This window comes from Pundamilia nyererei, unplaced genomic scaffold, assembly GCF_000239375.1.
Source record: "Pundamilia nyererei isolate P.nyererei 1_Seehausen unplaced genomic scaffold, PunNye1.0 scaffold00197, whole genome shotgun sequence".
Taxonomy (NCBI): domain Eukaryota; kingdom Metazoa; phylum Chordata; class Actinopteri; order Cichliformes; family Cichlidae; genus Pundamilia; species Pundamilia nyererei.
In genome coordinates this window covers 659,750-670,609 of record NW_005187598.1, presented here as the reverse complement: position 1 = coordinate 670,609, position 10,860 = coordinate 659,750, and the positions used below count along the sequence as shown (strand labels likewise).

At 41.8% G+C, this 10,860-nt stretch overlaps 1 protein-coding gene across 1 annotated transcript; it reads right to left on the bottom strand.

Moving 5' to 3' along the window:
• Nucleotides 1–4,432: 4,432 nt before the first annotated feature.
• On the bottom strand, nucleotides 4,433–10,540 carry vax1 (ventral anterior homeobox 1). Its single transcript, XM_005747433.1, has 3 exons — nucleotides 9,857–10,540; nucleotides 8,577–8,764; nucleotides 4,433–6,144 (listed from the first exon to the last, which is right to left on the bottom strand). Exons 1-3 carry the CDS (start codon nucleotides 10,068–10,070, stop codon nucleotides 5,602–5,604), a joined length of 945 nt encoding a protein of 314 aa, XP_005747490.1. The 5' UTR covers nucleotides 10,071–10,540; the 3' UTR covers nucleotides 4,433–5,601.
• Nucleotides 10,541–10,860: the final 320 nt, after the last annotated feature.

Genomic DNA, 10,860 nt, shown 5'->3' with positions numbered 1-10,860 from the left:
AGTTAAACTGCAGGAATGTCTTAAAGACATAAAGACCTGGATGGCCGCTAACTTTCTGCTTCTTAATTCAGATCAAACTGAGGTTATTGTACTCGGCCCTGAAAAGCTTAGAAATATGGTATCTAAGCAGATTCTTACTCTGGATGGCATTACCTCGGCCTCCAGTAACGCTGGGAATTGTTTGTTACCAGGGTATGTCATTCATTGTGCATATTAAAGAAACATGTAGGACTTCCATTTGCACATTATCTTTGAAATAAGAAAAACCAGTCTACAGCAAGAATTTCTCCGCTGTGGGATCAATAAAGTCTTATCTTATCTTATGTCGTATCTTAGGCTACGTTCACTCTGCAGGTCTTAATGCTGAATTCAGATTTTTTGATTTTTTTGTCTGCTTGTTCACACCACAAATAAAATGCGACAGCAAACGCGCTCTAGTGTGAACGCTCAAAGCCCGCATGCGCAAAACGAGACGTCACACACAACGCGCTCTGTTTAGACCCAGAGCAACAGTATGTTTGACTGATGGTCCTTAATATAAAGACTTCAGACTTTACGTTTCCCAGTTTTTGCTTTAAGTTATTTTGTTATTGACATAATAATGTAAATAACCTAATAATGATCCTTATTGCTGTTTTAGAGGAGCGGTGCTTCGAAGGATAGCTGCAGATTTCTGTCAGAATCTGCAGATTATACAGTACAAATAAAATGTTCACGTTTCTCCAGCGTTGTCTTCCCAACAGTTTAGGGTTAGGGTTAGATGGGTTGCAGAGGGTCAGAAAAATCGGATTTGATGCGCTTTCACCTGCAGAGTGAACGTAGCCATAGAGTGATGCCTGAAAAGTGCATTTATTCCTTCTAGGCTCTACAGCTGCAATGACCTAAAAAGCCTTCTGTTGATTATAGCGAGAGTACTGATAGCATATCTCTCCCATATTGGCTGCTCCTGTTAAATCAAGAATTTACATCCTTCTCCTCACACACAAGCTCTTCAATAATAATGCGCAAGCCTGTCTTAAAGACCCCATAGTACCATATTGCACTAATAGAGCACTTCACTCTCAGAATGCTGGCTTACTCGACTTTTTCAGGCCCCTCTTCTGTGGAATCAGCTCCCAGCTTGGATTCAGGAGACATTGGGAGACATACAGCCTCTCTGCTTTCAACACTGAGTTTGAAACTTTCTTTTTGTCTAAAGCATATAGTCAGGACTGGATCAGGTGACCCGAGTCCTTCCATAGTTATGCTGCAATAGGCCTAGTCTCTGCTGGGGCTTTCCATGATGCATGTTTTTTCTCCACTCAGCTTTTTAACAACAACAAATGCATTTAATCATTAGTTATTATTAATCTCTCTACACAGTGTGTTTTTGTCCCGTATCCTCCCCTCACCCCCAGCTGGCGGCTCAGGGAGTTTTTCCTTCCCACGGTTGCCAAGTGTTGGTTCCTAGGGGGTCATGTGATTGCTGGGATTTTCTGTTATTGTAGGCTCTAAAGCAGCGGTCCCGAACCCCCGGGCCTCGGACCGGTACCGGTCCGTGAGTCGTTTGGTACCGGGCCGCGAGAGTTGAGGCTCAGGTGTGAAATGTTTAGTTTTCAGGGTTTTTATCGGTTTTCAGCGTTATTTTGTTATCGATTTTATCGTTAACTCGGTTTTCCTGGGTATTTTCACGTGTGTTATGAATAAATCTTCTTTTTTTCTGGTTTTATTTTGTTGTATTTATCTGCGACACCTTAAAGGCCGGTCCGTGAAAATATTGTTGGGCATAAACCGGTCCGTGGTGCGAAAAAGGTTGGAGACCGCTGCTCTAAAGCACCTCCAGGCAATTTTGTGCTTTGGTTCTATGACATTAAAAGTGAATGGAATTGAAATAAATTGAAAAAACTGAAGAAGTGCAACTTAATCACAGCGCTCAACTTGACGTTACGTAGATTGAAGTGGTTTGGCAAGACGCCACATGAACATATCCAGACTCAGGAAACCCCTGCTCTGAGTTTAACGAGGGATCGTTTTACCTGTCCTGTAACACAGATGCTGGAGCAAGGCCAGCATGGTGGCCATCAGAAGATCATGTTTCACCTTCACTGCTGCTGTTTCTATACCGTGATGAAATCTGAATGAGCCATTCCTCTGCAGATGATCAGTTAGACAGCTGGGTCCAAGGCTGGCGTTTTAAATATTGTTTTATTTACTGCTACCTAAAGGCTTGTGGTGCGTACCCCTCAATAACAGAGATAGATTGATCATATTTAAAATCAAAGCATTAATTAATGGTAGGATTTCTTTGGACTTCAGGGGCGATTGTGGCTCAAGAGTTGGACGTTCGTCTTGTAATTGGAAGGTTGCCGGTTCGAGCCCCGGCTCGGACAGTCTCGGTCATTGTGTCCTTGGGCGAGACACTTCACCCTTTGCCTACTGGTGGTGGTCAGAGGGTCCGGTGGCGCCAGTGTCCGGCAGCCTCGCCTCTTTCAGTGCGCCCCAGGGTGGCTGTGGCTACAATGTAGCTGCCATCACCAGTGTGTGGATGGGTGGATGACTGGATGTGTAAAGCGCGATACAAATACAGACCATTTACCGTTTGAGTGATTATGTTGAAATGTGCTTCAGACATGCAGATGGTTGGGAGGAAGTATTAACTGAGGAACATCAATCAGAGAGAAAAAAGTCTAAATAAATATGAATAGTTTTAAAGTTGTACTTAATGATACGTCTGTGGGACAGGTAGGAATAATTTAAAATTTTATTTGTAAAGAAATTCAAGGAGTCATTACGAGTTAATGTTATAGAAATATTTGGCTAGTGCTCTGACTCTTCGCCAGCCTGAAAAGCAACCGGGGGCTGTTGTTTTTGTCTTCAGTGAGTGATGAATAGTGGGACGTACTAGCTTAACCGAGGGCGAAATACAGATACTGAATACTGGACAGAATGTAGGCTTTCTGTCATCTCCTAAGACCTGAGTTTAAAGACAGGACGATGTAATGAGAGAAAATATGTTGGTGGTCTGCACATGAAAAACACAGATACCCCTTCAACAACCCAGCACACTTACAAAAACCTCCCCGACCTTCTTCTAATTGGACTAAGGGTGAAGGGAGAGAATGGATGGGGGCCTCCAGAATGGGGTTGAGAGGCATAGGAGGCATAAATGTAACCTTTATTTTTTCCTCTGGAGAGATTCCCAAGACACAGTGGGAAGGATTGGTTTCTTTGGCTCTGCGAACAAAAAGCCTCAGTTTTACATGTCTGGTGTTATTGTTCTGCAGAAACAAGCAGGGCTGAACTCAGAAGAGAACAAACAAACTAAGAGTTCTCAGAGTCGTCTGACAAACCGCCACTGTGTGCTGCTATGTTAACGTTAAATTATAAAACACGACCGTTATATTATTATGAGTTTTCATTGCTATCGACAGTTGTCGCGGTTCAAGACGTTTTAGCCGTGTTTTCACTAAGAGAGAGCGAGACCAATGATTACAAGAGGTCTTTGGAAGTTTTGCTTTTATTTCTAATATTCATTTATGCAAATGTGTTAAATGACTAAAAACACGATTCTATGCAAATTTTGTTTTCTTCAAATTTACTGAAAATAACTTGAAATTAGACTGAGAGAAACTTTTAGGAGGAGTTTGTTTGGACTGGGTGAACGCTGCAGCTCTCCCGTCCAGCCGACTCATTAGTTGGTGGAGCAGGTGAAAAACAGGATACTGGCTGCTAGCCCTAAAGGTTATTGTTTCGAGTTCACAGGAAAACAAAAGGGCGAACCAGATGTGGAAACGAACGCTCTAGTCAACTGTTTCCTTTTGTTGTGTAGATTTTAGTCAGAAAATACAGAAACTCACATTTGTGAAAAGTGAAACGAATGTCTGAACTGAACTGGCACCATTATCCCGGAGAGAACCCACAGGGAGAACGTAGGAGCCGGGGCAGCATGGCGGGACGGTGGTTAGCACTGCTGCCTCGCAGCAAGAAGATCCTGCCTCCGCCGTCTGCTCCGGCCTTTGTTGATTTCATTGTTTTAGAGTTTGGAAAAAGGAAAAAAAGGCAGTTTTTTCTACCGTTTCTGATATCTTTTGTACAAAATTAATAAAACGTTTGCTTATATAAATAGCTGTACAGCCCTAATAAAATTACACTGTCACTGCAACACGTTAGTCCACTGTGTTGCTTCATAGCTTTTGTTCCCTCCAGTCAAAGGATGAGTGGGAACAACATCAGCAAGCATCACATCAGGCGCGTGTAGAGGAGGTATGACAGTCATGAGATTTATCATAACTTAATTTATAGCAACATGTATGGAAGAAAAAAAACACACTTGTCTTTGTCTGCAGCCGTATACATAATATATATCAACATTTGAACCACACGTTTCACAAATTTCAAGATATTTCACAACAACAGCACCAAAGAGCTTTTGATTGAATCCTCAACCCTGCTAATACATTCATTCATTCATTATTCTCCAGATATACTAATAATCTATTAATTACAGAAGTAAATAATTTACAATAAAATAACAACTTTAAGGTACATTTTGCATTTCCAGTACTTGAGTACTACAATAATTTCATTCAGTCTCCACAAGAATCATCGGCCTTAATCTTTTCTGAAGGCTGTGGATTTAAGAAATTTTGCACAGGAAAGGTTGTCTTAATGATTGAAAAAGCTGTTACCTTGTAGCGTTCAACAAAGCAAACAGTTTCAGCTGAAAAGCCTTTTCTCCCTTTCAGTAGCTCGTACCTGTGCTCAGCTCCAACACGCAACGGAAACTGTACACCAGAACCTGGAGAACTCGTAGTGGAATTACAGTCACACACACACACACTTATATATATGTGTGTGTGTGTGTGTGTGTGAACAGCTCTCATGCTGTATGACGACATTGTTCGGGATTCTGTTTTGGTTCAAAGATAATACAGATTTACAAAAGATGCTCTTATGACACATCTGCATCTCTGATCGCCTGGGTTTCACTCTGGCCTGTAATCGCACACTCGACCCCTTCTTTAATTCTATTTCAGGAAATTGGCCTTGCTAAGGTAAAATTTTAAAAGCGCTGAATTATCAGGATGACACAAACTGCTGCTCAGGTGTTTGACGTCTCATGTTGTTTGTCTATATCTACTCACTGCTCTGACACGCACCTACCCATCACAATCAAAGAACACAGTTCAACAACATCACCATAACTTTACAGTTCTCGTCACCAGTCTTCAGCGCCCTGCCGTAGCCTGTATGCACCACAGTAGCAGCTGTATTCTCTACGCGCTTCAGTATATAGTTGGTTTTTGGACTAAATATTTGTTTATTAACAGAAAGACATCTGTTAGTACTCTCCTCAGTGTATATCTCTCTAATTCTCTTTTATAAAGTCCTTTATGAACTTCTTGTGCAAAATCTCCCCACTGCCACCTTTTCTTTGTTAAGACGAGCTTATGTTTGCTTCCTTGTACAAGGCGCCAGATGCGCAACTGGAATACATGAACTGCTACAAAACATGACACAGACAGATGAAGAGACAGCTCGAAACCAGAAAATGACAATAACAGCCAAGGAAAATAACCGGCACGTGTCCTGAGGAAACAGGACTCCGTCTATGTAAAAACATTATTCCAGGATTTTCTTGTCCATGGATTCTTTGCCATTGGTCCGCGAGTAAGGCTCAAAGGCAGAGGAACTCAGGTAGCGAGCAGAAAGTTCCTGCAGGTTTCCAGCCAGGGAGCCCGCCATGGAGAGGGGGTTGGAGGAAATGCGGGTGGCGACGCCACTGAGTAAGGAGGGCATAGGGAAGCTGAAAAGGCTGTGAGCTGCCGGTGAGCTTTGCAAGCTTGCCACTGTCCCTGAGCTGGTGACGGCGGGTAGCGGGGGGCTGCCGCCTGCTGTGCCGGTGCTTCCTCCGCTACTGCTGCTGCTACTGCTGCCGTTGCTGGCCATGGCCATGGAGGGCGGCCGCAGGGCAGAGCCCAGAGTGCCGCCGCCGCAATGAGGCAGGAGGCCCGGCAGGCCGGGAGGCGTCAGCAGCCGGCCCTGCTCCAGCAGTCTGAGGACACTGCAGGTGGCTGCTGTTTCTGAAACTACCGAACGCAGCTCAGAGTCCTTCCCCTGGTCCTTCTTCTGCTTAGTACGGCGGTTCTGGAACCAGACTTTCACCTAGATTCAAACACAAAAGAGAGAGCCTTCTGAGAAATAATAATCATATGCAGTTCCTCTGTGGCTGTGCTATACGTAGAGCGCATGCTCACAGATCCAAATCCTGTGCATGAATATATAAATATTGTGTGCTGGTATAAAATGAAAGAAAGACTAATATTCACTGATATCTGCTGTGTGAAGTCTAAAACAGCTCGTCTGCACAGAGTACAGCGGCAGCTGCCTTCCCTTCCCCCGTGCAGATGCAGCGTTACAGCCGTGCTAAAGTGTAACAGCCATATAAGTGCAGACATTTTAATAAGCACAGACAATGACCACAAAATACAGTGACTCCATTCAGTCATGCAGACTAACCGACAGGTGATTCAGTCAAACGTGGCACAAACCACACACGACCCAACAGAGCCATCGGTGAACAAAAACATGGGAATCTGCCCATTATGTTTGACTGCTGCGCTGCGATGTTATTTATTGGAAAATAAATGACCCACAAAGATTAATAACCAGCTGCTCAATTCTGAACGTGACTCGTCAGCATTTGTGTTCTTTAAAATAGCCTCCTATTAACATTAAGAGCTTAAAATCTCACTATATTTCTATGGAAACAAAAGCCTGAATACCACATTCACAGTAAACCTGCTCCATACTTGTTTCTCTGTATCTTCACTCAGAGTGGGGATAATTAACTGCAATGACTTCAGCGACTTCTTTTATTGCCACCACAGGATTCACCGACCCTGGAAATGAAGGCGAAACTTCGCGAAATATCCTCAGACAAATGAAAGAAATCTTAAATGTAATATTTGACAGTGACACTTGTTGCCCCTTAAAAATAATATGTGATGAACAGAAAATGTTCAACTTAATTTGAATTAAATAAATTAGTCATAATAAAATATATTTCTAACATTTTAGAGATTTATTGAAAACTGTGAAAGTGAAATCTGCAGCAGGAAAAATGTATTTCCATGCCTGAGGATATTACTGCTGTAACTGGTTAAACTAGCAAGTATTCCATTTTTAATTCATTTTGATTTATGATTTATTAAATAAAATGTTTATGTAATAAATAAATATTTATGTATTTATTTATTTATGTATTTATATTTACCTCACGGTGCTTAATATAGGCTCGCTGTTGTACTTTCACAATAAATTACGCCTTTCGTCCATTTTTATTATATTTACATTTCTTTTATCCATCATTTTATTTAATAGTTCCGTTTTAATAAGCCGTATAATTTAAAATATGAAATGTAGCCGACACATGAGACTATTTTAGTAAGGAGCAAAATATACACGTACCAATCATCAGCAAGCGCCCAGCTCAGTCCTGGTGCTACTCCACACGTGAATACTTTCCCTCCTCGCTATAGTCTGTGGGTTAATTCTTTACACAAAGTGAAGAAACGCCACTGCTCTGTCCAATAATCTCCGTCCACAACATAAAGACTGAACAAGGTGGTGTCCTGAGTGGACTCAGTGCAAAGATGTGAAACTGGAGCTTCAAACTGCTGCACACAGCCGAGTCTCATTCCAGAAAACTAAGCATTAATAAGTTCGTTTTCTGTCTGACGTTTATATGAGAAAATGAATAGTTGCGCGTGGGGAACAGTGGTTGTGTTGCTCTAATGAAAATGTAAAACATTTAAAATGTTAACACACAGCTAGGTTAAAATATGCACAGCCGTTGCTGTTAGTTGTGTCTAATTATGACCTCTTGCCGGCCTTTTCTCAAGGTCAAGTTCATTCAGCTGTGGCAAAAACCACATTAACACAAAGTGCAAACTGAGGTCCCGACAGCACCGGTGTTAAAAATCCCAGAGACGAGCCACAGGCGCTGAAACAGGCTGGGATCGCCGGAGTGACTCGCTGTGGAATCTGGTACAAAGAGCAAACACAGTTCACCCACTACATGAACCTGTGCTGACCCCACACGTACAGCATGAAGACAAATCGTGAGCTTTCCTACGGCCAGCACACATCTCAGTCAGACAGTAAACACAGGATCGCTCTATTTCAATTTCATTTTTTATTAGAAGCTCAAATCAAATGTTTTTGGGGTCTCTCTAAAACAGTAAGTTACAACTGCTTAGATATGATTTTTAATGGTTACTGTGGGTTGAAGATTTTTTTCCATGAAGCATGCAAACCAGTGACCAGCATGAAAATCATGTTTCACAATCAAAGTGTAATTATGTGTAAAAATATCTCCTTAAAACACAAAAAAATTCCAACTTAAATAAACAGTAAATGGCCTCTGAGTCATAATTAATGTTATAATTTCATGTGCTTGAAAATGAACTGAAATTAATTTAATTATGTGGTTACATCCACCTTCCTACGTGCTGAAACGCTAACAGGAAAAAGCTGATGGTTCAGTGCATAAAGACACTTTGTTTAAATCCATGGCGGCGTTGCTGAGTGCATACCTGAGTTTCAGAGAGGTTGAGCTGACGGGCCAATTCTGTGCGTTCCCTTCCAACCACATACTGACACCTCTGAAACTCCATCTCTAAACGGTAGAGCTGCTCTGCAGTGAAGGAGGTGCGGGTACGCTTCGGCCGGTCCAAGTCCAAACCTTTGGGCAGGATGATTTCTCTTATGGAGCCTTTAGCATCTGCAACAAGCAGCAAAATAATTCACAGAGGCAACAGGACACAATGTAGACAGATTTGACATCATCTCAGTTATTAATATAAATAGATTTATTATTACTAGAATCATATTTCATAAAGCCACAGTAGTGGAGGTGCATTCGGAGTAACATTGAAGTGTGACGTACTCCAAATGATTTCTTTTCATCAGTGTGACTGTGAAATGCTTTGCAGAAAACTGAACATTTAATTTAAGTTTATAATAAAAAACATTAAATCAAAGTGAGCCTATTTATTTTTCATTCACACGACCCTGCACAAAAGACAAAAGAATAAAACATATCTTTACAGTCTGCTTATGTTTTCTATTATTTCAGATTATGCTGTGAAAAAATGAATAAATAATTGTTGTATAATTTTATTTATAGAGTAAAATATTTTAATTGAAAACCTTAATGTGCTTTTTTACATTTATTAAACAAGTGGTTTTGTGTAGGTATTATATTTATTATTTGTTTTCAAACACTCGTGACAGAAAACACACAGTGACACTCTTAGCTGTTCTCTCATGCATTTAATGCGATGCATCATTTGTTGATGTTAAATAGCAATAATAACAAAGTGTGTGCGTATTTTCCCTCTGATTACTCATCTTTATAACTCTGAAAATATAGGGGATATACCTGGGAAGGCACATTTAAATCTGCTTATTTTAACAGCAAATCCTAAAATCGTTGCAATAATTAATGTTAAAATATTAATTGTAAACGTTTTGTCATTGTCTTAAAAAAGCATGTGCATGTAACACAGCAGATAATTCAGTTCTCTTACATTTTTAATCCTGGAGCAATAAAATAAGAAGAAGTGAGTTTATCAAACTATATTTTAAAAAAGAAAAACCTTCTGGTGTTAGGCTTAAAGTTCAGTAAAGTGCTTCCGATCTACAAAGGCTGATGAGCGGTCGGCGTCCTCTTAATGAACTAAACGACCACACTGTGACATTACGGAGCTTGTTTTACAACTTTTTTTCAAGATAATCTCATTTTTCAAATTTGTCAAATGCATCTGAGTGCGACAGACTGATACCAGCTTAGAAATCAAAGGACGAACATTACCTCGAACAAGTATTCTCCGACAGTAGTCTGGGTCTCCTGTGCTCCCTCTGTTCTTGTCACAAGTGTCCACGGTCCCGGAGGGGGCAAAGGAGTCCTGCTGGTCCTTGAGGAAGCTTTTGGTCAGGCTGCCCTGGGAGTCCTTGCCATCTTTCCCCTCCTTTAGTCCATTCTTCAGCACCATCCCTTCAGTCTCTTGGTTGTATCTGACCTCCATGCTCAGTTTATCCTCTTAGAGCCGCCGCTCGTCCACCTCTGATTTTCCTTTGTCAGGTGGGGGGAAAAGGAGATTATGGAGAATGCAGCTCACCAGCCTGTCCGGACACTGTGGGTTTTAGTTTCAAAACAGCACCTTTCAGCAGTGCAGAGTCAGCTATCTAATGTTTGGAGAAATACTTCCGCCGCCGCCAGACCAAGGAGTCCTATTATCACTGACCAAACTCCCTTGCCCAATGATCATGGACTTCTCAGTAAATCTCAATAGTAATTCAATGCCCCCCTTTCCTCGTTACACAGCCATCAGGCTGATAGATGATCTCCAAATAATCAGAGCCATGGATGCGCACTGGCTGTTTCAATTGATTACGGTAATTTTGCTGCCTCCACATTTGCGTAACCTCATGAATACACAAAATTGTTTGGGGAAATAGATCAGGTCTTGATAGAGGGGTTTGTTCGTTCCGTCCCCCTCAGTTTGCCTGCTCTCAGTGCAGGGTATCAAGACAAATGATTGGTCTTGTCTCGCAACCAAGCCTCCCGCACACAATCGCAGAGGTACGAGTCGACCGGAGCCCAAAAAAGTTCCCGGACACGTCGTTCTTCCGGTGCCAGAACGCGGCTGGTTATTTTGTCCCACTGACTTTTTACAGCGTACCTTGTTGCTGCAGCCTGTCAGTGAACTTTGATCTCATTTTTCCCGTTGGCTTTCTCTCCAATCAGTGGAATTCTGCAACGTGCAGATCTTGTCACTACGCTGTTGTAGGCAAGAGAAACTGGGAGTGAGCCAG

Excerpts from the sequence above, each read along its gene's own strand:
- vax1 (XM_005747433.1), bottom strand. The coding sequence starts at position 10,070 with ATGGAGGTCAGATACAACCAAGAGACTGAAGGGATGGTGCTGAAGAAT. Across the intron at positions 8,765-9,856 it reads TCGGAGAATACTTGTTCGAG|ATGCTAAAGGCTCCATAAGA; the intron begins GTAATGTTCGTC and ends TGCTTGTTGCAG. Across the intron at positions 6,145-8,576 it reads TCAACCTCTCTGAAACTCAG|GTGAAAGTCTGGTTCCAGAA; the intron begins GTATGCACTCAG and ends GTTTGAATCTAG.